Source organism: Nuphar pumila, chromosome 5 (genome assembly GCF_984573655.1).
Source record: "Nuphar pumila chromosome 5, dmNupPumi1.hap1.1, whole genome shotgun sequence".
Lineage (NCBI taxonomy): Eukaryota > Viridiplantae > Streptophyta > Magnoliopsida > Nymphaeales > Nymphaeaceae > Nuphar > Nuphar pumila.
In genome coordinates this window covers 33,535,321-33,563,000 of record NC_143253.1, presented here as the reverse complement: position 1 = coordinate 33,563,000, position 27,680 = coordinate 33,535,321, and the positions used below count along the sequence as shown (strand labels likewise).

The 27,680-nt window shown below is 38.7% G+C and overlaps 1 protein-coding gene across 1 annotated transcript; it reads left to right on the top strand.

Annotated features, from left to right (window-relative positions):
• Positions 1-27: 27 nt before the first annotated feature.
• LOC149837326 (mitochondrial outer membrane protein porin 2-like) lies at positions 28-27,273 on the top strand. Its single transcript, XM_090007338.1, has 6 exons — positions 28-182; positions 278-345; positions 26,018-26,128; positions 26,208-26,294; positions 26,426-26,634; positions 26,720-27,273. Exons 1-6 carry the CDS (start codon positions 134-136, stop codon positions 27,024-27,026), a joined length of 831 nt encoding a protein of 276 aa, XP_089863464.1. The 5' UTR covers positions 28-133; the 3' UTR covers positions 27,027-27,273.
• The last annotated feature ends 407 nt before the right edge of the window (positions 27,274-27,680 follow it).

The window sequence follows — 27,680 nt, the reverse complement described above, 5'->3', positions numbered from 1 at the left end:
AAATACGAACGGAGCTCCACTAACAACCCTCTCTCTCTCTCTCTCCGCCATTGTTGGGGGGTTTTGAGCTCTTCCAGGGAACCCTCAAAACCCTAGAAATCCCTCTTGTTCTTCTTGTTCTCTATCTCTGAAGATGAGCAAGGGGCCCGGTCTCTTTTCCGATATCGGGAAGAAGGCGAAGGGTGAGCATTTCTTCCTTCCTCTCTCCGTTTCTCCGATATCGTTCTCGCCCTCTTTGCGCGCTCTGATCTCCAGGGTTTCCCTTCGGTTGATTCAGATCTACTGACGAAGGACTACTGCTATGACCAGAAGTTCACCGTCTCGACGCGCAGCGGTGTCGGCCTGGTATGCCTTCTTCCCTATCCCTCAATCTATCTTTTCTTCTTGTTGTTCGGATTGACCTTATTTCTTATGTAGAGTTTTCTTGCGTAGTGCGTGGATTAGGATGCAGTATTCTCCTTTGCTTTTGTTGTCGTTTTGTTTATTTCTGGTGTTTGCGGATAGTTTCAGAATCATTTTTGTTTTTGAACGGGCGTTGTGATTCGTGTTTTAATATACGAGTGTGAGTCGACCTTGAAGTGAGTTCAATGTGTGATGGCGGGTGTGGGATATTGGTTCCACTTTCTTGTTTCCTTTCTCTTTTAAGCTGGAGTTACAGAAAGGGATCAGACTGCAAAAGTGAAATTGGATTTTTTATTCTCTGGATACATGTGGTCAGCGATTGCTGGATGCAGCATGGTTGGCCTATTGGAGGCTGCTGGCGTTAGTTGTTTTAAGGTGAAGGTGCTGAGTGTTAGATGTTCTTTAACGATTTTGGGAGATTCCTTAATTGGAAAATGTGGTCTTGAAGCAGTTTGTCGCTTGGAAATGTGTGGTTAATCATGGTGTTGCTGTTGTGTGCAACTGTCATCGTCATAGAAATGGTCGTTTTCCAGCTCGTAGGCTTTGTACTGTGCACATTTATGCCAATTTTTTAAGGGTGAGCTTTCGGTTATTGTTTCATACTTCCTTTAAAGGGGATGGTGAAGCTGGAAAGTGTGTTTCTTTATGGTTGAGGGAGAATGCCTCTTGGTATATATTCTTAGGTTATAGAGGCTTAAGTGGACCCGTTTCCATGGCTCCTGGATGTACTCAGGTCAATCCAGAGAGCACAACTTTGTTTTTGACATTATCAGGATGTTTATTCTTTCATTATAGAGGTGTAAGTGGACCAATTTACCTATTTCTAAATAATTATGTATAATAAGTATTTTTGTATTATTAGTACAGGTCAATCAAGAGAGCACAACTTTGTTTTTAACTCTATCCGGATGTTTATTCTTTCATTATAGAGGCTTAAGTGGACCAATCTCCCTTTCTAAATAATTATGCATTATAAGTATTTTTGTATTATTTCTGTGGCACCATCTGGTTCGATCTGCTAATATGTCGGGCCTTTATGTGGTTTTTTGACACACATGTGCACAAGTTTCCTGGTGACATTGTCATTCTTATGGTGCTAACGTTGATCTAGTTTTTCTGGGGAAGACTGAATGAATTTGTCAAGAAAAAAGTAGGGAGGTAGGAGATGCTGAAACATAGTGTTGACCAAGTTTATTTTGGTCTAGTTTCTTTGTTTTTTTAGTGGAGTAAATTGAACATGTTTTTATCCTTCTTTAAATTTAATGAAGCAAAGTTGTTCTTCCAGCTTCTCTCTCTCCTTCACATCTGAATGTTCTTATCTTTTTTTAAATTTAATGAAGCAAAGTCGTCCTTCCAGTTACTCTCTCTCCTTCACATCTGAATGTTCTTATCCTTTTTTAAATTTAATGAAGCATAGTCGTTCTTCCCGATCCTGTCTCTCCTTCACATTTTTTAACAGTGTCTCTTGTATTTATGCATGCCATGAGTAATATTGTGCATGTTTGTGGATACTAGAGGTGTCAGAGGGTTTAAACTAAGACAAATTGGGGTGGTTTTATACTAAGATCTAACTTTGAGGTTCTTGTATCCAGTTTGGCCTGGGTTTAGCTAGACCTTACTTACAAACAACCAAGACCATTTATGTTCTGATAACAAGATCCATACCTGGTAAAATATTTATTTTATGTGTAGTTTACATTGTCATTTTTGAATCTTGATCGATCAGAATCTGGCTGGAAATTTGTAAATAAGGCCTGCAGTTTTGATCCAATATGCATACTAAATCAGGTCCTATCAGACTTGATCCAAGTTAGTATCATGTTATACCTAACCTGTTGATAGTCTTAGCGGTCATCTGTTGTTCTATATATATGGTTTTGAGATGTTTTTCATTACTCAAGTAGTATATAAGGGTATAAAGTGTGGAAGAGAAAGTGGGGGATCTTTGTGATATTAGGATGGTTATAACCTAAAATAGGGGATTGTGGATGAGAACTCAAGGTGTTGATAATGGTGGTCTTTTTTTGTTTGAATAGATAGAAAGGACTTCTTGGATAGTAGTAATATGGAGAAAAGTTTAGTAATATGGAGAAAAGTGTGATGTGAGTGGAGAGGGTTTGTGTAGGCAATCCTAGAAGAGCAATGGGTGAAATGTGGAAATTATGGATCTTATGAAGCCTTTTGTCTTGTATTATGGATTTGCCAAATGGTGGAGAGTAAGGAAAGAAAGTTTGACAATTCATTGTTTTTTTTTTTTTTTTGGATTTATAATTTGAAGCACCCAACACGAAGACCTGGTCATGCTGGCTTAGCCTGCCCATACCTACGATCGTCGTTATAATAGCGTAAAACTTTGAGGCCTATACTGAGCGTCAACTTGCTCAGAGGGGTGATGCCCATAAGAATCAAACCTTGATTACTGTCGATAACCCAACCATAAGGAGAGACAATTTCTATAAATCAGGCATCGTGAAGGCTCTGGCATAGGGAAAACTGGCAAAGAGAGAAATCCATTCTCGATCTGGCTAGGCTTTGCGTCAGATAGGGTCAGCAACGGGGCAAAGGAAGAATATCGACCCCCTCTAGGTGGGCTGCTGCTGAGGAAGACATGAAAAGGTGAGAGAGAAAAGGCTTTTCTTTTAGGACTAGGGCTCAAGAACAAAGAGAACAAAAAAGGAATTAATGCACTAATTTTATTCATAATTAATCAAGAATAATGCCACTTATTTATAGAGTCTACCAAAGAGTCATAAAATAAATAAAAGACAAAAAATAAGAATCCAAATAGTAAATGGCATCCTCCGGTCCCTGTCAGATTGGGTCTCTTGGGCAGATATGGATCTAGATCCCGAATAACTTCTTGGGGTCGGATTTGAGACGGTCCGTAACAATCCACCCTCTCAAATTCGCCTTGTTTTCAAGGCAAGAGATCTCTGAGAACTACTGCAACACTCGATCCTTGTCACCTTTGTTGAACACTAGGTGCGTGGTTTTTCCACGTGCCATGATGATCCCATCTGAGAGCATATCCTTCACTAGCTGCTCAATCTCCAACTTATGTGTGTGCATATCTCTAGGGTCGAACCTTAGCTGACTTGGTTGTAAGCTAAACTGGGATCACATGATCATGAGACCGAGAGGACGGTAGGCCCTTAGGCTTGTCAAACACTGTGCCCAACTTCTGAAGCAAGGCCTCTAGGTCTACCGGGGTCTCTATAGGAGTCGTGGGTCCCCTCTGTCGCCACCATCAAGAACACTTGAGGGACACCGTCTCGAACGACCTTGGCAAGTTGTTTAGTCTCAGCCAAGGGTGTCTTGGGACGAGCTCAGATCAAAACCTAGTGGCATAATCGAACTCCATAATTATGCCCTTGAAATTCCACCCGATAGAACCTAAGGACTAGAGCCACTTCATTCCTAAAACCACGTCCGCACTCTTAATCAACAGTACGTACATATCCGTGGTCAGGATGATTCCCTGGATCTCTAAACAGACCCCAGGGCATAGAGCATTGCATCTGAGCTTGTTATCGTTCTTGATGACTACCTCGAAGGGCTGTTGAGGGGTAGTCCTGCACTTGGCTCATTTAGTCGTTTGAGCATGAAGTTGTGGGTCAAATCAGTATCTATATGCACTGAAATCATCAATTGATCGATTCTACCAAGTACCCTCATTGTGTGATGCACCTCCCCATTGGCTAGTGCGTGGTATGATATCATCGAAACCTCCTCCAGAGCATCATCACCCGTATCGATCAACTTAGGATCACTCAACTCATCGTCCTCGGCCTCACTATCAATAAGGTATATGTTTAGGACCTTGCACTTGTGGTTTATAGTCCATACCTCATTGTAGTAGTAATAGAGGCCCTTCTTGCGACGCTCCTCCATGTGTTCATGAGAGAGCCGCTTGACTTGCATCTTTAGTCGTGGTTTGGATACTCGACTAGGCGGGTGGGAGCAGTCCATGGCCACCTCGTTAGACCTAGGAGGGACTATCTCTTGTGTGGGACGGGGCACAACCCCGTTCGAGGCCGGGTTCCCTTGTGATGTGTTCCTTTGACTGGATGCCAACCCGGTCGGGTTCAACGCGAGTTTATCCGTGACAGTTTCTCCTCGGCCAAGCGTGCCAATTCAAAAGCTTGCATTAGGGATATTGGTCTTGCGGCCTGAACTTCGATATGTAGGTTTGGTTTGAGGCCCACGATAAAGGTCCCAATCAGCGACTCTTTGGACCAGCCATTGATGAGGTTACTCAACCTCTCAAACTTTGTCTGGTAGTTGATCACGCTGCCCTGTTAGCGGATTTTTGACAATGAGATGCAGTGATTGGTATAGGTAGAGGGGCCAAATCGTATCACTAGGGCTCTGAAAAATTCCTTCCAAGTAGGCATCCCCTAGCTGGGACGCCAACCAGTGATTCCAGCAGATGACATCTTCTTCGAGGTAGATCTAGGAGAAGGCCACCCGGTCCTCCTTGGGCGTCCTGACAATACTGAAATATTGCTCGGCCTGAAATAGCCAACTCGTAGGTTCGACCCTGACAAACTTCAAAAATTCCAACCTTGGGTTCTCGACCCTGATAGGGTCCATTTGAGGAACCCGAGGACTGGCCGGCCGAGTTGGATTCCCTACAACGATCATGTTGTTTGCCCAACTGGTTTCGAAGATCTATAATAGTGATGAACTGTTGGAAATGCTCGTCCACCTTCCCATTGAGCATTGCCACAATTTCATGAAGACCACTCACAGTTCGATTCAAGTCTACGATTTGTCCATCCACTTTAACAGACTGGGCCTCAAACGCGACACGTAGTTCCCCTACCAACTCCTAAGGTCTCATCATGTTGCGGATTTCCAGATTTGCAGAATCAAGAAGAGTGTGGGCCTTTGTTTCATAGAATTTGGATACGGAAGAATCATGGTACAATATTGGTTGCACCGAGTAGACGTGGGGCTCTCACACACAAGACAAAAATGTCCTGGTACAAAGGTCGATCACCTAGGTTGGTCAAACTCTCCCAAAAGTGTCTACGTTGAACTGAAAAATGTATCTAGCTTGGTACAGGATAGGAAAAATCAGTCACACGACTACGAAGTCGTCGAGACTGTCGTCCAGCTCTACGAAGACCCAAAAGACGATTCAGGGTACGGGGAACGGAACCAAATCCTTCAGATTCAGGCTAGATTAGTGTAGGGCTGACCTAACGCTACTCAGATAATCTAAATACGACTCATGATAAAGATCTAATGCAATTGAATAAAATTTGGGTTAGAAAATAAATTCGGGCATCGATTCGTACTTGTATAAAATCGCGAAGGGCGTGGGCCCTTGTCACATTGTTCAATGTGAAGAGATGGATATCATGGTTCTTGGGAATGTCACACAAAAATTGAGAAGGTTGCGCGAGTTCCAAGGAGGATGCTCTACTACCAAATGTTAGAAACCCGATCCTAGTGAGAGACAATTTCTATACATCCGCCCTCAGGAAGCCTCTGGCAAAGGGAGAAGCCAGGAAAGAGAGAATTTCCTTATTGATTTGGCCAGGCTCTACGTCAAATAGGGCTAGCAGTAGAGCAGAGGGAGAATATCGATCCCTCTGGGTGGGTTGATGCTGAGGAAGTCGTGAAAGAGGAGAGGGAGAAAATGTGTTCACTCTAGGACTATGACTTAAGGAAAAGGAGAAGAAAAAAAGAATTAATTTACTAACTTCGTTCATAATTAATCAAAGAATAATAACACTTATTTATAGAGTCTACCAAAAAGTTAAAAGAAATAAAAGACCAAAAATAAAAATCCAAATAGAAAAGAACATCCTCCAGTCTCTGTCAGTCTGAGTCTCTTGGGCGGATTTGGACCAGAACGATTTTTTGGGGTCAGATCTGGGATGGTCCATAACAATTGGCTATCTAGAAGCCGAGGCCCCACCCCACTACACCAACCCCCATGGGGTGACCGAAGGTTGCATTGGTCTTTAATAGTAGTGATGCATATTGAGATAATAGGGGTTAGGGCTATTTGTTTAGAAGGTGGTTTCACATGCTTTTGTTAGAACATGTACCTATGTGAATCCAAAGCAATTACGAATAAGGTGGAGAGACAATATTGCAGGGGTTGTATTCCTTCAGTTCCTAAGATTCCCAATGGGGATATCGTGTGTGGTGTTACATTATTTATAGAACTTGATGTACAATCCTTCCCAAATACAACAATCCTCTTAATAAGAGAGACATGCACAAATAGGAAACCACACAAATAAAATGGCATACATAAATAGGACACTACGTAATGTCAATATCCGGATCTTGTTAACATTATCTCTTAATAGCCTCCCTCAAGTTGTGCATGGTAATCACCATGGACTTGGACTTCAAGTGCCAAAACCGTTGCTTTGTTAAGCCTTTTGTGAAGAGATTTGCTATTTTGTTTTCTGAGTCAATGAATCTTGCTTCAAGTTCCCCATTTTTAATTTTGCTTTTGATGAAATATTGATCAACCTCTATGTGCTTGGTCTTTCCATAATGAACATGATTCAAGGAGATCTTGATTGCACTATGATTGTCACATAGTAAAACTGATCTAGGCACTGTTTCATTTAGATTATGTAATAAACTCCTTATCCATGTCAACTCTGAGGCAGTTGGTGCCATGGCTCAATATTTAGCTTCAATACTTGATCGGGCTATGGCTCTCTGTTTACGGCTTGTCAACATCTGAATAGCCCATGACTATGAAAATATTTTCCCTCTGATCTCTTCTCTTATAAAATAATCCATCACCCAGGGTGCCATTCAAATACCTTAGAATATGCTCCACTGCTTCTATATGGGTAGTTCTTGGTTGGTGCATTAATTGAGACACTTGGTTTACTCCATGCACAACATCTGGTTTGGTGAAAGTGAAATCTTGCAAAATTCCCACAATACTCCGATATTCAGTAAGGTCATTATATAACTCTATCATTAACACTTAACTGTTGATGTATTGGTATAGTGTTAATAAAGGCTTACAATTAGACATACCTATTTTGCGCAAGAGATCAATAGTGTATTTACGTTGTCAAAACCAAACCGTCTTTCCTTTTATCGACCTCAACTCTCAAGAAGTATTTCAACTAGAAAAGATTCTTTATCTTAAAACGTTTGTTCAACACCTTTATTTTCTAAATATGTTCATATGAGCTTCTTGTAATGATGATGTCATCCACATTTATAAGCAAAACAATCATACATCCTTTACCTTTGTGAATGAACAACGAATAATTGAGTGAAGATATGTAGAAGCCATGTCTTTGTATTTTCAGAGAAAAACTCTTGAACCATGAACGAGAGGTTTGTTTTAGCTCACATATTGCCCTCCTAAGCTTGCACACATATTCAACTAGATCATTTTTAGTGTATCCCTGTGGTTGTTCTACGTGGACTTCTTCTTTCAAGTCTCATTTTTAACGTCAAGTTGATTTAGAGCGCAACCATGATCTACTACTAGGGACAAAATGATACGTATTGTCCCCATTTTAACTACGTGGTTGAACGTCTCCTTATAACCCATGCCATATTCTTAAGTAAAGCCCTTTGCAACAAATCATGCATTATACCTTTCAATGGTCCTATATGGTTTATACTTAATCTTATAAACCCATTTTGACCTTGTGACATTCTTATATGAAGGATTTTTAACCACTTCTCATGTTTGACATTCATGTAATGCCTTTATTTCATTATTTATAGCTTCAATCTATTTCTTATTTCGGATGGCTTGGGAATAAGAGAATGGTTCTTGTTTTTCTATTTATATAAGGAAAACCTGATTATCTGTGCTAAAATTTTCTTAACTTACCTACCTTTCAATAAGATGTTTGGCCCTGTTTGATCTCTTGAACTCTGGTTGTATTACCATTTCATCAAATTGGGCGATAGTGTTTTCTACATTTCCTGACTCTTGTCGGACTTCATTACGAGCTTCCTTTTATTTCCCTACTAGAAGAAGCATTGGGTGTTGGCCCCTATACTTCAGAATTCACAATTTTAAAAGGTTTTAAAGTTCTTTCCTTCAAAGAATTAGAAGGAAGAACATGACTGTTTGCAATTTGACAACTTGGACAAATAATGCTAACATGCTCACTCTCTAAACTAAACTCGGGAATAAGCTTACTAGAGGCCAATCTTTGAATAAAATCACTAGAATGAGTAAGACAATTATGCCAAACATTAGCTTTATTTGAAATAGAAGAGTTAAACAAGATAGATAGACTGGATGATTCTATACAAAAGCTTCGAAATAGAACCAACTGTTTTGGACGTAGGTTTTTTCTTGAAGATGTTTTTCTATATAGTCTTGATGTTTCTTGATCTTTTTCCTTCAGTGAATATCCTCTTTCGTTTGAAGATCCTTAACACCAATAGAGGATGGAGTAAATTTCACACATGAATTGGTATTATCAACAAGTTTAAAAATTGAAATGAGATTCTTCTTGATGTTGGGAACAAAAAAAACATTAGAGAAATTTAGGGAATTGGATTTAGACAAAGGAATAGACACATTTTTAGTGTGTGTGATGGGGTGACGAGTCCTATCTTCAGTAACAATACTATAAAAAAAAACATTAGAGAAATTTAGGGAATTGGATTTAGACAAAGGAATAGACACATTTTTAGTGTGTGTGATGGGGTGACGAGTCCTATCTTCAGTAACAATACTATCTTTACTATGATAAGGAATCAATGATAAGAACTTACCTTCATCGCTTGTAATATGATTGGCAGCTCCAGAATTAAGATACTACACCCCTTGCTTATTTTGCTATAAATTGAGTCCTGGAAGATCAACAAGTAGTAATTGCTTGTCCATTGGAAGTTGACCCTCTCCACTGTTCTGTTCGCTAGTCTGACCTTCAAATTGGGGCTTGCCTTGATTTTTGTTCTGTGTTGTCCCTTGATTATATTTGGGGTCATCTTTTAACCAACAATTCACTTTGATATAACTTGGTTTTTTTAATATAAAGCAAGTGGGAATGGGGCATCGCCCCTGGGCAGCAGTATTAGGAGGGGCAACAATATTAGAAGGGATATTTGGTATGGGTAGAATACCTCAGCCTCCTTGATTGCCTCCATGACTACATCCCCTACCTTTAAAGTATTCACCTCTTCCATGACCTTGTGAGACATTAGTGAGCATAACTTCCTGAGTATCATTGGAGGCATCAATATCAGTAGTAAGGGTCATCTCATAATGTAACAATTTGACCCTTAAATTTTTGAATATGGGAAGCAAATTCGAGTACTGTAACGTGGTATAGAGGACGTGGCCGCTGAGAGCCTGCTGAACTATGTCACATGGGTGCGGGTGCGGGGATTCGGCACTTCCAAAAAACCCGGGTGCGGGGGTGCGGCAGGGGCAAAAATGTAAAAAATAATAATATATATATATATATATATAAAGGGGGTCGGGGGGCTGACAGCAGCTGACAGACAGCTACTGTCAGCATAATTTAAAAAAAAAAAAATTCACAGCCCATTTGGGCAATTTTTTTAAAAAAAAATCCAAAAAAATGGACCTAAATGATCCTGGGTGCGGTCAACGCACCCAGGATCGGGTTGACCGCACCCGGTGCCGCACCCGCACCCGCACCCGCGTCGAGTCGCATCGACGCGGGTGCAGCGCCCTGCTAGCCGAATCCCTGTGACATAGCGGCTGAACTATATCCTTGTATGAAATTTTCTAGCTTGCTATGACAAACTGATCTGTGATGCTCTTCATCTTATTAAGATATTCCATGATCGATATAGAATCTTTGTTCAAATTCTCAAACTCTTTATTCAAAAACATCATCCTGGATTCTAAAATCTGAGAATGTGAACTAATCTAGTCTAGAGTTGGAGAACAGTGCAATCGCCAGGCACCCCAATGAGAACTTCTTGTGACAAGTTGGAGATGATGTAGTCCACCAATGCCTAATCCGTCTTCATCTATAAAATGAAATATGGATTTCTTACCCGAACAAAAAAAATTACAACTCCTTTGTCATCCTTTTCCTTTTTTATAACATATTCTGGTGGAGGGACAATGGACCCATCAAGGTGTCTAGAGAGATCTTGACTCCTAATAAAATGAGTTATTTGCCTCTTTCAGGTTTGAAAATTATAATTATTTAATTTTTCAAAAGCTAATTGGGGCAAGAAAGTAGAAGTTAAGGACAACCACAATTGAGGGTTTGAATCCATGAATAAGAAGGGTAACTAGAGCAATACAAATAATGGAGTAGATAGGAATATTCAGTCTATCATGTCAATAACAAGAACACAAGCTTAAAATTTTGAAAATAAAACTGATAAGAAACCTGTAGTTTCTGACCTAATAAAATATTTTGATATGATATCAAAATAGGTGACATGATATAGAGAAATAATAAAGAAAATTTCTGCAAAGTTGTGTGTGCAGATAAAGAAGGCTGAATATAAATCTTCAGATTTTAACAGGGTGAAAACAAAATGATATTTGATGTCAAGATCAAGAAAGAAATAAAGAAGAAAAAGAAAGTTTTGGAATCGACGTCAAGTGTGAAAAGAGGGAGAAAAACAACAAAACAGCAAAATACGTTATGCTGTAATATTTCTTTGAGAAAAAAAAAACTGGTACAAGCAAAACACAATACGCTGAGATTTTCTCCATACTACAACAGCTAGGATTGGGAATAGCGACAAAGAAGATGTTGGAACTGATTTTTCAAAAAAGAAAAGTGGAGGAGGAAGAAGAAGATGAGAATCAATGGACAAAGGTTAAGGAATCCTGAAAAGAGGCAAATAGGTAGATAGAAACCCAAGATCTCTTAGAACTTACCTTGACATATGCGATCAGATGCACTCTTGCTATGATACCATGTTAGAACAGGTACCTATGTAAATCCAAAGCAGTTACAAAGGAGGAGGAACAATAGTTACAAAGGAGGAGGAACGATATTGCTGGGGCTGTATTCCTTCAGTTCCTACGATTCCCAATGGGGATGTTGTGTGTGGTGCTTCATTGCTCACAGAACATGATGTACAATCCTTCCTAAATACAACAACCATCTTAATAAGAGATACATACACAAATAGGAAACCATACAAATATGAAACAACACAAATATAAAGGCATACATAAATAGGACACTAAGTAAAGTCAGTTCCCTGTATGTTGGATATTGGATCTGGATCCAATATCCAGATCAGATAACGTTATCTCTTGATAGATTTGCCTTGTATATTTATGGGTTAATCTAATTTTAATCCCTATATATAAATGTTAGCAATGTTCAACTGATTGAAATGACCAAATCACTCTTAAAAGTGGCATTTTTAACAGTGGTCAGTATCGTATCGTACAATACGATATATCGTAATATCAGAAGGGGAACCAATACGATTTGAGGCATATATCGTATTCGATACAATTATTGTACCGATACGACGACACTGGAAAAGTGGCAGTTGACCACTTATGGGGGCCATTTTTTAGCCCCTAAGAGTCATTTTGACTCCATTTTTGCATGTTCTCCCTCCCCAAACCCCTTTTCTAAGCCTACCCACCCTATCTTTTGACCAAATCCACCTTAAAGATTGGGGCTTTTGCTAGATCTGAGCCCTAGAAGTGTGGTTTGCCTCAAATCTCACTCATTTTCGTCCTACCTAACTTTTTTTTGTCTTTTAACCCTAGAAACCTAACCCTAAAGCTCCTCTTTTACCCTAAAACCCCTCATTTTCATCCTACACACTCGTTTTTTAACTTCTAACCTTTAAAACCGAGTCAGTGGCGTGATTTATCCTAAATCCGCCCATTTCCATCGTACACACATTTTTGTGCCCTCTAATCCTCAAATCTGAACCCTAGAGGATTTAATTCAATGTATTTGGAGCATGATTGCATCAAGAGCCTTGACATGGGATCATTGTACACTAGTTTATGAAGGAAATAAGATGTTGAATCAGTGCAACGATCGTAAGAGGCATATTCATGGAGGCATTTAAAGAATGAAACATTTTTTTGGCTTAATATAGTCTCATTCCCTTCTAAGAATCTGCCAAATGATATGAAATGGCAATACATGAGTTAGTGAAGGAATATCAGAGGAAGATGCAGTAAAAATAGCAAGAGGTGACATAAATTGGGGGCTACGATATGTCCCAACCCTGAGATGAGCCAAAAATGCCACCTAAGGCGTATGGGGATGCACATTGATAGTGTGACCGACCCCACTAAGGAGGAGTTGAAGATTTTAAGGCAAGGGGGTGGAGGTGGTGACAGACAACAGTGGTATTGGACGTGCACTAACTTGTGGTGGACTTGGTGGTAGTAGTAAGGGAAGGAGGGGAGGAGATTGGGTATTTACGAGTCCATGACGTGGGATTGATACCTATTTCCCACCTAGGATGACCCCTGTAACCTAACCAGATATACGTTTTCATTTTCAAGCTATAGTTTATACAATAGCCAATATAGGAGCTGGTTATAAGATGCCTTCCTATCATGCATTGACCGGTAGGATTTTGAAGCAAGTTGTTGCAGAAGTGAAGCAGTGGTGTGGTGAGTTTAAAGAGTTTTGAAAGACTACGGGCTGCATCATCATGGCAGATGGGTGAACAGACAGGCGATAATGAAATCTAGTAAATTTTTTGGATTCTTGTTCTAAAGGTGTTATGTTTTTGAAATCCGTTGATACATTTAATAGACAAAATATGACAAAGGAGTTTGTGATTTTTAAAGATATGGTGAAGGATATAAAATCTGATGTCCTGGATGATGATGAAGATTGGAGGCAACTGGAGACTGAAATGGAGGCTCAGGCAGATGATGACAATGATTATGTTGGCCTAGGGATGAATGTGGATGGAGTAGAAGACAACTTAAAAGAAGAAGATCCATCGTTTGAATATCGTTTTTGTTATGATTGATAGATTAGGATGATTATTCTTTTGTTTTGTTATATAATATATAACTTTGATATCAAACATTCATGCTTGTGACTTTTGTTAAATGTTTGTTAGGAGTGTTATCTGTATCACATCCAATGCTTTACTAGTGTATGTTTATGTTTGGTTACTCATAACGCATATATTCATGTTCTTTTTTTTTCTATTCCATTCTATAATTCCTTCTGCTTTTTTTTTTCGGATTTTTCCAATTTTTTGTGATTTTTAATTCAAGTTTTTTCTTGTATCTTACGATGCAATTTCCAATATGCTAAATACAACATTATTTTTTAAAATATCTAGTTACTTATAAGGGTAGATGTTTTTGTTTTGGAGGGAAAAAATTTTTGAAACACTATTTCCAAAGCATAATAGAGGTTATTTGAGTGATTTTAGTTTAGAAGTGAAAGTGTTTTTTTAACCCTGAAAAATAACCATATTTTCAAAATGGCATAACGTTTAAGGGTGTTTTGTCATTTCAAATGCGTTGAATGTTGTTAGCATTAGTATAAAGTGTTTTAAATTAGATTAACCATATATATAATATATAGAAGGGGAAGTTGCAACCAACTGTACATGGACATTGGGTTATAGATTCAATCTGACGATATATATATATGCACACGAAAGGGGGTAACATAAAACTCCTTTTCGGACAAGAATTGGATGCACCCAAGGCACACAAGTGTATTGTAAAAAGATCTTTAGCAGCAGTCGTGATCGCTGCTAAAGCTCTAGTTTTTTATGAACGTGCATGTGTGCATCCGACAAACAGGGAGTTAATCATATCAAGAATGTTCTTAAAATGTTGAAATGATTGATCTTGAGTTTTTTACATATTCTCTTGGTATAGAGGTCACATACTCACATCGTGAACCCAAACTAAATTTACAAATGAGATTATTGACATGTCTGAAATTACTTACGAGAAAAGGGTCGACACTCTAGAAGTGATTAATGCAAACATGAAAATTGATGATGGAGCGCCTCTAGAGGATCTCACACCATATCGTTAGATGATTGAAGCTCTCACATACTTGTCTATCACTCAACCTGATATTTTTCATGCAGTTCATGCTGCAAGTCAATTTCAACACTCGCCAACTACTGTGCACATGCATGCTATTATGAGGATAATTAAATATATTAAAAAAACTACTTCTAAAGGACTTTTTTTTATTATCTTCCTCTCTTTATTTGGTTGTATACTCTTATTTGGATTGGGGAAGGGATCCTAATGATCATCGCTCAACTACTGGTTTTTGTGTGTTTTAAAGTGATTTGCTTGTGTCGTGGAAGTGCAAAAAACAACAAAAAGTTTCTTTTTCATCAACGAAAGCTGAGTATCGAACAATAACCACTTGAAGATATGAGGTTTCATCAACTATTGGTTTTTGTGTGTTTCTAAGTGATTTGCTTGTGTCGTGGAAGTGCAAAAAGCAACAAAAAGTTTATCTTTCATCAACGAAAGCGGAGTACCGAGCAATGACCACTTGAAGATATGAGGTTTCATCTAATGACACCCTCAAAGCTTTGTTGTTATAACAAGAATGTCATTTACATTGTGGGCAACCATATATTTCATGAGAGGACTAAGCACATTGAGATGGATTGTCACTATGTTCGAGAAGAGTACTTGAAGACCATATCATTACCTTGCGTAACCTTTGAATATTAATTGGCAAGACTTTTTCACAAAGGCACTACCTTCTTTTAGATTCTATTTTCTTGACAAACTTTTAGTGATCTCATAGTAAGTTTGAGGGATAGTGTTGTGTATATATATATATATATATTATTAGCTTGTATTTAGGATTTATTTGTTTTTTTGTATTTCTTTTTATTGACCAAGGTTTGCTGGTCATTTTGACAAGCTAGCTGTTGGGAAGCGTTGGGAGCTTCCCAACGACTAGTTGGTTTCTCTCCCTTCTTTCTATTTGGTCCCTGTTTATGTATGCATGTTTTATGCATTCTATGATCAATACAATATTTATTTTTTATATTGTGAGTATGTGCTATTGTGACTTGTGAGTACCCCTTTGTGGGTTGTGTTGTGATCTTGCCCTAGTAGGCATTGTATTTGGTTCTTGGAGATACCATTACACCTTTCAAGTTGTCTTCGATGATAAAGCTATGCACTTTTGAAACTCATTGTATTTTATGTGAACCAGACTTTAAGGATTTTTAGACACAAGTAATGTACTTCTATTTAAAAAACAAAATGTTCAGGCGATTAAGGAATTATGAGTTTCTCCAAGGAAGCTTTAGTTGGTCTTCTTTAATTAAATTAAAACTGATACTCTCACTGCAGTTAAGGAATTATCAGTTTCTATAACAAGAAACTTTAGTTGGTCTTCTTAATTACATTAGAAACGATAGTCAGTTCTGACATTTAGCATAAGTATTTTTTATTAAAATCAATGGCATTTTAGGTTGTTCACTTAAATTATTAAGGTAAAAGCATTCAAGAATCAATTCTCATTATAAGTATGTATTCTTTTGTACTCTTTTGCATATAGCTCATACTTGTTATGCTAATGTTTATTGTCATTTGGTATTTATTTTGTTATCATAATATTAATGAATAGTGGGTTTTCTTTGAATTGAAGATGCTCATACCAATTTTTTTTGTTTATATTTTGTCTTTATATCTAAATACTATGTTTTAGATATATGAGTATGTTTTTTAAGACAAAAATATTTAGTTGGTTAATTATGTAGGCAATAGTACTATTATGTGGCAAATTTGACACTTTTTGCTTATGAATTTTAAAGAATGTCCTACTTCACATCTTAAACCTCATTTCCACTTTTCTCTTTGACAATCTGATGCTCACAATATGCTCTGATGGTCTAGCCTTTTGCTAGTGCCATCCAGCATTTGGATTGCTTGGAAAATGTAGGATAGTGCCAGCCTTAATGGTTGGTGCTACCCTAGCAGTTTTTAGCTACTCTGACATTGAGTGGTATCTGTCAAAAGAATTTGCTTTATTAGGAAACTGGTCCAACAGTGGCCCATATATTGTTAACAAGGGCATTTTCGTAAATGAACATGCTACAGTTGATTTCCACCTCCAACAATGCCAGATATTGATAGGAGTGATGCTCCTCAGGATGCTGCCAGCTCCACCAATTTCCAACATCACCACTGCTGAAAATGCTTGCCTACATACTCAGTCCAAGATATTAGTCTGTGTCTGTTATATATATATATATATATATATATATATATATATATACACACACACACACACACACATACACAAGGGTGTCTTTATAGAAACAAGTTTTGGATCATGTGATTGTGATGTATGAGTGAGTTGTCCAAGAACTTGGAAAATCAAGTGCTCACAATGTATCAAAATTTATGACTAAAAAATTGTGTTTTTATGTCTAAAGAAATGATTTAAGATGTGATTCCTAGCAAGCCGACCATGTTTAACGCATCTATGGGTTCAAATTGTGTAGATAAAGCTCGCATGCATTATTCCCAGCTATATTTGATGGTCATGTCAACTTGACCAAATAGCACCCTATGTACATATTCTTGTAGTGTACATCATGTACAAGTATTTTCTCATTCTTGTCCACATGTTTATAAAATAATTTTGTATAGAATTACATCAACCATGTGATTAGATTCCTTTTTCCTTCATTGACCACATGGTGGTTCACAGAATATTCACCAACTAGAGTGATATCATGATCTTTTTGAACTTGTAATTAGGAAATGCAGCATTGAGGATTTAGGATTGTAATACTCGTGGTTTTTAAGAAAAAAAAGGTTTTGGATCTAGGGTTGGATCCAGAGTCACATACCCCCTCCCCCTCGCGGGCTACATAAACCCCCCAGGGGGGCAGGTCTTCTTACGAAACGAGAAACCCCTCTCCCCTCTCTTGATTCCTCCCTAAACCCCACCGTTGCTGCCCACCCCTTTTCGTTGGAGGCCTTGCTCGACCCCTTCGACGAACCCTCACCGGAACCACACAACGCCTCATCTCTCCCCGACCATTTCCCTGAGCCCATGAAGCACGGAGCTGCTGCCCAAACCTTTCGCCGGAGGCCTTGCTGTCAACGCCTCACCTGCCGCAGCTCTCCTTCCTCGCTGACACACCGGACCAATGCTGCTCCCCCCTCAGGTAGGCACCTACTCCTTCCTCCCCCGTTTCTTCTTCTCTCTCCTCCGTTTCCTCGAAAGCAGCAGCAACCGAACGATTGCACTCTCTCTCTCTCTCTCTTGCAGGCTCACTCGAGCCCCCTCTCCCATCTCTCTCTCTCTCTCTCTCTCTCTCGTTCCTTCTTCCCCCTACCAGCAGCAGTGTGAGCCTGCTGCTGCCACCATCTGGCCGATCGAGAGGGGTGGCTGACGCCGTCCCCTCCCCCCTGCTGCACCTTCTTGTGCCCTCCTCTCAGCCGGGGCACCTACCTTTGCCGCCACCCCCTCCCTTAGCCGAAGGCAGCCCCTATAGGGCCACCCCCTTTGCGCCCCTCTAATCTCTCTGGTTCGCCTGAAGGGAGGGTGCTGACCACCCTCCCTTTTTTTTTTCTATTTCTGCCGGCTGACCAGAGCCACCTATGGCGGTGGCTTTGGCTCGCCAGGACAAAGGGTGCCCAACACCCTCTTCCTTCTCTTTTTTTAGCAACAACTACAACTGCTGCTATTTTATAGGGACAACCAATAGGGGGTGTCGACTCCCCTGTCGCTCGCTTGTAGTCCCCTATCACCCCCCTCGATCCTGTTGCAAGGTTGGGACCAAGTCAGGCTCGGCCTGACCACCGAGCCCACACCTTCCTGTTTGGTTGCTTAGCCTGTCGAGCTAAGCTTGGCTGGAACTGAGCTTAGCCCGGTCTTCGTTTTGAGACCGAGCCAGCTTAATTAGTAAATTGAGCTTGGCTCAGTCGTACTTTACCCCCGCCTTTTGTACCGAGCCTTGCTCGGTCGAGTTGGCTTGAAGTAGGTTCGGGTTTGACCCCTACGATGCAATCGTCATCACGATAAGGTTTTAATGCCATTTTTTTCGCAACATAATAAAATATCTTTTAGCGCTCCACATCGACACAATGGATGGGTCATGCTTTCCAAGGCACAAGCCCTTAAAAACCTACGCTCGAAATCGTCAACGAGTTCGACCATCTCCAAGGTAGGAGAAAGTTGCATACGAGAACAAATGACGAAATACTTCTAACTTATATACACACACACACACACACACACACATATATATATATATATATATATATGCTTTTAACTCAAGGGCGCAATTTTGCGTATTCTTGTCCATTTAAATTATGTCATTTACTTTGCTGCCACGCTGTGATTTGTTCACACAATTTATTTAGTCGATGTATGGTTTCGTACATTGTGCACTGCTTACACAATTTATTTAGTCGATTTACGATTTTGTACATCATGCATTGTTTACGCAATTTATTTAGCCGATGTACGATTTGGTATATCGTGCATGGCTTACACAATTTATTTAGCCGATGTACGATTTCATACATCACTTGTATAATTTATTTAGCTAATGTACGGTTTCGTACATCACACATCTCTTATGCAGTTTATTTAGCTCGATGTGTGGTTTCACACATCGAGCCTTGCTTTATGTCATTTATTATGCCGCCACGCTGTAATGTATACAGGGTTATGCTTTAATATATATATATATATATATATATATATATATATATATATATATATATATATATATATATATATATATATATATATATATATAAAGTACACAATTTTGCGTACTCCTGCCTACTTTGTATTACGCTCGTATTTAAAAACGCAAATTTGCGCATTCTCGCCAAGTCTATTTTTAAAAGGGTTTCACATGCAAAATTTCAAGCTTGCCTTATTTGTTGTCTCGAAAAAAAAAACAAGTATTCGGCATTTGCATTTTCGTAATTGAGTTTTTCTCTCAAACCTGCATAACAGAAAGGCTTCGACTACATAGCCCTAGGTGGTACGTACGTCCGGTCTTTCTCTTTGGTATCCAACCGGATAGTCACCGGTCTAAAGCACGAAACATTGAAATTTCTAAATAAATGTTGGGGTTTCTTTCTGCGAAACAAATATCCTTCTCATCATAGTGGTATTATCAGACATGCACGATATGGTAGTACTATGATGATTGGATGAAAAGTTTATTGTAACCTCGTAGAGTAAAAATGCACGATGATTAAAAGAAAATCACATAAATGGTGATGATTCGCCTTCACAGGCAAGAGCATGTAGAATGGGTCGTCAGTTAAAAATAGAACCTGACATACCCATTTGTCTTTTTTGTTTTGTCAAGGGAGATGATGAGATTGCACAAAAACTCCGATAGACAGGTTGTTAACAACTACTCTCTTCAAGTAGCAATTGACTCGGTGTCCCCGGTCATCAGAATTAGGCGACGGGGCTACCGAAAATTATCTTAGGTGGTAGATCTCATGGACTTCTACAGAAGTTTGGATGCATCTCTTGCCGTTTATGCCTCTAGAGAATTCTCTTTCGGTCACTGACCGTTCCCTTAGGAGCGAACACATCTAGTTGTTCGAGGTATTAAAATACATAGAATAACAAATTCTCTGTCAGTCTCAGTTGTTTCTACGTTTATCCTATGCATACTCTCGGGACAATTAATATCGAAACAAGATTATCATGCTCATTTTACTTATTCTGAATTGCACATCACGAAAGGAACAATGCATATGTTAGTTTTGTTCTAAATTTTGATATCTATGCACCTACCCGATTTTTATAAGTTTGACCCGTTTTATAGGGTACAAGTGATGATTAGGTCGGTACGACAGGCGATGACACAATAACGTGATGATATCAACATCCTACTATTTCTTTGACATTTCGTTCCTGAGCACGTTTTGTAATTTTGCATAAGAGTTTCATTTGAAATTTCTCTTTTGTATAAACTTTAATTATCTCAATGCTTATATGGAGATATAAATCTATTCTGTAAAGGAAAGTTAGCCTGCACTCAAGATCCGTTGACTTGTTATTTCAAACACTATTTTTCTGTTGAATTGCCATTTTAAACTCTGAAAAAGGATTGATTTCAAAGCATTTAAATTTTTCCTAAATAAAATATAAGTTCAGAATTTTGGGGGCATTACAAATGGTATCAGAGCAATAGAGAATACAATGATTCTTGATCATCCGACATTTGTATCGTACTGTAAGTATTTATTGATTAAATTATCAGCACACTTTTCCTTCTGGTTGCTTAACTGCTACTTTACAGTGTTAAATTATCAGCCGCTGCTACTTTACAGGGACAACCAACAGAGTGCGTCGACTCCCATGTCCCTCTCTTGTAGTCGCCTGTCCGCCCCCCTTGCTGAAGGACCCAACAAGGCTCGGCCCTGTCACAAAGTTATGACCAGACCGGGCTCAGCCTAACCACCGAGCTCACCCCCTCCTGTTTGGTTGCTTAACTGGAACCGAGCTCAGCCCAATCTCTGTTTTCAGACCGAGTTGGCTCAATTAGTAAACTGAGCCTGGCTCAATCGTACTTTACCCCCACCTCTTGTATTGAATCGTGCTCGGTCCGATCGGCTCGAACTAGGTTCGGGTTTGACCCCTGCGATGCAATCGTCGTCACAATAAGGTTTTAATGCCATTTTTTTTGGAGCACAATAAAATACCTTTTAGCACTTCATGCCGACACAACGGATGCGACACGCTTACCAAGGCACAAGCCCTTAAAAACCTACGCCCAGAATCATTAACGAGTTCGACCATCTCTGAGGTAGGGAAAAGTTGCATACGATAACAAATGATAGAATACTTTTAACTTATAATATATATATATATGCTTTTAACTCAAGGACACAATTTTGCGTATTTTTGTCCATTTAAATTATGTTATTTACTTTGCTGCCACGCAATTATGTGCACAGGTTATTGCTTACATAATTTATTTAGTCGATGTATAGTTTTGTACATCGTGCATTGTTTACGTAATTTATTTAGCCGATGTACGGTTTTGTACGTTGTGCATTGTTTATGCAATTTATTTAGTCGTTGTACGGTTTCGCATATCGTGCATGGCTTATGCAATTTATTTAGTTGATGTACGATTTTGTATATTGTGCATCGTTTATGTAGTTTATTTAGACGATTTACGGTTTCGTACTTCGCACATCGCTTATGCAGTTTATTTAGCTTGATGTGTGGTTTCGCACATTGGGCATTGCTTTATGTCATTTACTTTGCCGCCACGCTGTAATATGCACAAACTTATGCTTTAATATATATATATATATATATATATATATATATAAAACTTTGTAAAGTACGCAGTTTTGCGTACTCTTTTCTACTTTGTATTACGCTTGCATTTAAAGACGCAAATTTGTGCATCATTGTCAAGTCTTTATTTTTAAAAGGGTTTTACATGCGAAATTTCAAGCTCGTCTTATTCGTTGTCTCGAAAAGCAAAACAAGTATTTGGCATTTGCATTTTCGTAATTGAGTTTTCCCCTTAAACTTGCGTGACGGAAAGACTACGACTATGTAGCCCTAGGTAGTACGTATATCCGGTCCTTCTCTTTGGTATCCGAAGTGACCCAAGATAGTCTATGGTCTAAAGCACAAAACATTGAAATTTCTAAATAAATGTTGTGTTTTTTTTTGAGAAACCGATATCCCTCTCATCATAGTGATATTATCAGATATGCACGACATGTTAGTACTACGATGATTAGATGAGAAGTTTATGGTAACCTCGTAGCATGAAATACGTGATGATTAAAAGAAAATTACATAAATGATGGTGATTCTCCTTCATAGACAAGATGCTCAATTTGGTTTGAAAGACTAGAATGTGTAGAATGGGTCGTCAGTTAAAAATAGAACTTGACATACCCATTCGTCTCTTTGGTTTCGTCAAGGGAGAGGATGTGATGGTACAAAAACTTCGATGGACAAGTTGTTAACAAGTACGCTCCTCGAGCAGCAATTGACTCTGTGTTCACGGTCATCAGAGTTAAGGAACGAGGTTGCAAAAAATTATCTTAGGTAGTAGATCCTATGGACTTATGCAAAAGTTTAGATGCATTCCTTGCCATGTATGCTTCTGGAGAATTCTTTCTCGGTCACTGGCCGTCCCCTTGTGAGCGGACTCAGCTAGTTGTTTGGGGTATCAAAATACATATAATAACAAACCTCCGAACAATCTCAGTTGTTTATACGTTTCTCCTGTGCATACCCTCGCGACAGTTAATATCGAAACATGATTATCATGCTGATTTTACTTATTCTGAATTGCATATCATGAAAAAAAACACATATATTAGTTTTGTTCTGAATTTTAATATCTATGCACCTACCAGATTTTCATAAGTCTGACCCGTTTTATGGTCGGTATAGCAGACGATGACGAGATAACGTAATGATATCAAGATCCCACTATTTCTCTGACGTTTCGTTCCTGAGCACATTTTGTAAATTTACCTAAGAGTTTCTTTTGAAATTCCTCTTTTGTATAAACTTTAATTATCAAAAACCTTGTTTGAATCAATATGGTTTCAATGTTTATATGGAAATACAAATCTATTGTGTAAAGGATAGTGAGCCTGAAATGCGTTTAAGATCCATTGACTTGTTATTTCAAACACTATTCTTCTGTTGAATTGCCATTTTAAACTCTGAAAAAGGATTGATTGCAAAGCATTTCAATTTTTCCTAAAAAGAACACAAGTTTGGAATTTTAGGGGCGTTACAAGGATACTCAATGATATTGTCTACTCACCTATGAATCATGCCCCAACTCTTTTGAATGGGTCAAATTATGGTGATGCTGCCTGCGGTCCAGAACAACTTGTGATTGTTCTTGTTTCTTAGATGTGCATAGTATTGCAGATGAGAAAACTGATGCCAAGGTTTTTTTTTAATCACATATGGTTTTCTGTATTATGGAGCATTTTCTGATCTTCAATGGTCTAATGTCAACTCTGATGTCACAAGTTCTGGATAAATTGGATGCCTATTTTTGCATTTGAACAATAAAATTGTTGAGAGCATGAACATGGGCATGCATACTTACATAAGTGTAGGGTTGCAAACGGTTCGGATTTTGGATCAGAAAATATATTGGGGAGTCAGTTCGGTTCAGGCCGAGACAACCAAAATTTGCAGTCACCATCCATATTCGAACCAGTTGCATCCCTACATAGTTATATTACTCTGACTGTCTGGTCAATGCCAAAATAAAATAATACTTATGATGATGTCCTTGTACCATTTGGTGCACTCATGCATCCAGATAAACTTTTATCATTTGCTTTTCAGGTACAACCACTAGGTTCAGTTAGATTATTTCTACGAAAAATGACCATGTTGTCCTCTAAAAATGGCATTAACTCGCAAAACCCCACAAATATGCCTACATTCTCCGCATGTCCAAAATAATTGATTATGGAGATTCTGGACTTATTTAGGACCATTTTACCTTTCATAACATATTTGTATAGACCTCAAATAAATATGTTGCGAACCTCCGAATATGGTTAAAATCACTGAGGAGTTTCACAACATATTTGCGTGGACTTCCTCACGTTCTCACCAATATGTTGCGAACCTCCGAATGTGGTTAAAATCACTTAGGAGATTTGCATAATATATGTGCAAACCTCCTTACGTTCGCACTAATATGTTGCGAACCTCCGAATATGGTTAAAATCACCATGGAGATTAACAACATATTTGCATGAACCTCTTCACGTTCGCTTAAATATGTTGTGAACCTCCAAATATGATCAAAATCACCGAGGAGATTCACAACATATTTATGCGGGCTGGGCCTCCTCACGTTTGTATAAATATGTTGTGAACCTCCGAATATGGTTAAAATTATCGATAAGATTAACAATATATTTGCGTAGACCTCCTCACGTTTGCACAATTATGTCGCGAACCTTTGAAAGATGAAACTCACTTAGAAGATTCACACTTAACCTTTTGTTCCCATTTGTGCTGATCTCCCAATATTCGCACAATTATCATGCTAACTTTCGAATTCGGTAAAAATCATTGAGAAGATTTGCATGATAGTTGTGTTGAACTGTCGACATTCACAAAAATTACATAGAGATGGAGGATAACACATAGTGAGGCTTCTCTCGAGGGACAAAGAGAGTCGCAAAAAAAAAAGCACAAGTATTTATACGAGTCTGAAATAATGCGACTATAAACTTTTCACAAGACATTTTTTGCGAATGTTGAAAAGTCTTGTAAATATCATGTGAATTTCCTTAGTTTGATTTTAACCATATTTGGAGGTTTGCAACATACTTATGCGAATGTCAGGAGGTCCACACAAATATGTTGTGAAGAGTAAAATAGTCCTAAATAAGTCAAGCATCAGTGATTTTGGACGTGCGGAGGATTTTGGCATATTTGTAGATTTTTGCAAGAATGCTCCATTTTTAGAGGACAGCACGGCCATTTTCCATTGTTTCTAAGGGTGTGACAATAGTCAATAAGATGGGTTCATATTTTTCTTTTATTGCAAGTTCTGCCATTTGTGTACCTAAGTCATTTAAAGACATCTTGTAAAAGGTGACCTTCTCCGTAAGTAAATATGGTATAATCCAATAAATCTTTGGTGGTGAAACCTTGGAAAATTTAGGTCAAGTTTCAGTAAGTCCCTTTATAGTTAATTATTGTTGAATATGACACACCAGTACTGCCTGTGTGCCAGATGTTCCAGTAAGTCTTTTATTAAGTAAATTTTTATCTGATCCAAGAATCAGCTATTCAAAAAAGAGCTTGTCTCTGTGCTGCTGGTTAAATGGTTGTTTCACATAAGAATGCTTTGTTGATTCTTCCAACTTCAAGGTATGTGAGTCTGAGGCACTGAAGTAGATAGGACCCTCGAGGGTGGTTGAAGCAAGATATTCTAGTGCTGGATAATGTTTGAACTAATAGCATGCTTGCAATGATCGAAATGTAACTGTACTTTGACATTGCAACTTGGTTTGTATGCTTTTGTTTCCATCTTTATTCTTAAAAATATCTTCTTTTGTTGGTGGCGTGAAGTGTTTTATTAGACTGAACTTCAGCAAAGCTGTCAATCTTTTTCAATATTTGTTCCTATTTGATTTTTGTCTTTGTGATGACTGGATATGGTTGGACCTTGCAGTTGCTCAACACTTGCATGGAAAAAGTGATTTAAATATAAACCAGTATTTTATCTACTTTATTAGAACTTTATTTTAATTCATCCGTTTATCTAGAAAAGCAAGCTAAGATGGGAAGCTGGATGTGCTCTAGATGCAGTTTCCCAGATTATCCTACTCCTGTATGCCCTGCCCCACTCTTTTTTGAGGTTTGTGTGCATTCAAGCGCCCCTAAATGAGGGCAACATTTGGTGTAGAAGTCTATCATACTTCCACAGTCACTGCTTGTCCCACATTTTATAACAAGTGGTAAACACCCCCTAACTAAGGGCAACATTTCCTTCAGAAGGCCTATATTTGGCTTTCTGGTCAGAACTTGAAAGCCTTTTTACTGTTTGACCAAGTATTCTAAAAGAAAGATACTGAATATGGGACGAACAATTCTCAACCTTATTTGTACCTTTTCTATGTTTCGTATCTGCTAGAAATTTTTTTTTGAGGAAGCATCTGATGATGGTTGAATACTGCCAGGGCCTTACTTCTACTGCAGTGAAAAAAGGAGGACTGTCATCTGGTGAAATTGCTGCAGTATACAAATGCGAGAACGCTACTATTGATGTCAAAGTTGACACAGAATCTAATGTATGATTTTCTGCCACTGCTTTTATTTTACCCTTGACTTCAGTCATTACTTTCATTCTGTTTCTTTTTGTTTTGCTAGATTTTTACAACCATCACTGTTCCAGAAATTCTGCCTTCCACAAAGACCATTGCTAGCTTCAAGCTGCCTGATTACAATGCCGGCAAGGTGTCCTTGATTGCTTTCTTCTTTTCTTTTTCCCCTTTTCTCTTTGCTCTTTTTCTTGTGGAAATTTGTGATGGGGTGGAATAAGATTGACTATAAGTGACCTTTATCTTAATTCCATTTTCTGTTTTCAGTTGGAAGTGCAGTATTTCCATGACCATGCGGCTTTAAGTGCATCTATTGGTTTGAATCCATCTCCTACCATTGATATGTCAGCAACCATGGGCACTCAAACTTTTGCCTTTGGTGCTGAGGCAGGCTTCGATACAACTACTGGTAGTTTCATAAAGTACAATGCTGGCATCAGTGTCATGAAGCCGGATTCTAGTGCTTCAATAATTCTGTAAGGCCATATCATCTATGAAAGCATAAGGTTTGCCATTTCTTAATTTCTATTTAAATCTTAAAGAACTAAGAAAGTATCACAGGGCGGATAAAGGTGACATGCTTAAGGCAGCCTACGTGCATAGCATTGATACATTGAAAAGCACTTCAGCCGTTGCTGAGATATCAAGAAAGTTCTCCACCAATGTGAACACATTCACAGTTGGCGCATCCCATGCCATTGATCCGCTGACTCTGGTTAAGACTCGCCTGAACAACCATGGGAAGCTAGGTGCACTTCTGCAGCATCAGTTGAAGTCTATGTCAGTGCTGACTCTCTCGGGTGAATTTGATACAAATTCTCTGGAAAAGAACCCCAAGTTTGGAGTGGCCTTGTCTCTCAAGCCATGACTGGTTTTTGTTGAGGTAAGATAGGACATCAAATTACTGTCCTTTGATTTTAAATCAGTGATGTTTGGCTGAGCAATGCACAATAAATACATTCCTGAATTTTTTTACAAAGTCGAGTGATTGAGAATTGGGCTTTTTATGGTCCGAGCTCGGCACATTTTTTGGCGGTTCAGAACAGCAGTGCATTTGTAAAACCTGTCTCATATTGGATAAATACCTTCTTAAGAGGTACCCGTGTTTGTTTGCTTCCCTACTTGTTTCATTGCTTCTTCATCATGTTCCCTTTCCTCCACTGAATTATCTGTATCATGGTGGCTGTGACTTGGAAAAATGTTTGCCACGAGCTCTTCTTCATGTAGACATGCTTGACCATTAAATCCAACTGATTCGTGATGGATCCATTGCAGATCTGACTTTTGTGAGGTTAAGTTTGGGAATCTCCATTTGCAGTAAGGTTCTAAGGCATTGCTCATGAGTGAGCACTTCAGCTGTAAATTGATTGGCTTGAACTGTGTTGAAGTGAAGACAAACTCATGATGTAGAAAAAACAGCGGATGGCTGTGTTGAGGTCTTAGTTCGAGTTGGAGTTTGGATAAGGCTGAGTGCTAATTTCTGAAGTTGGTGGTCTGATCATAATCTAGAAATGGTGTGATG

What these genes read in the sequence shown, in the direction of transcription:
- LOC149837326 (XM_090007338.1), top strand. Translation starts at nt 134, where the DNA reads ATGAGCAAGGGGCCCGGTCTCTTTTCCGATATCGGGAAGAAGGCGAAG. An exon ending in TATCGGGAAGAAGGCGAAGG is followed by an intron (nt 183 to 277) that starts GTGAGCATTTCT and finishes CGGTTGATTCAG; the next exon opens with ATCTACTGACGAAGGACTAC. An exon ending in AAGTTGACACAGAATCTAAT is followed by an intron (nt 26,129 to 26,207) that starts GTATGATTTTCT and finishes TTGTTTTGCTAG; the next exon opens with ATTTTTACAACCATCACTGT.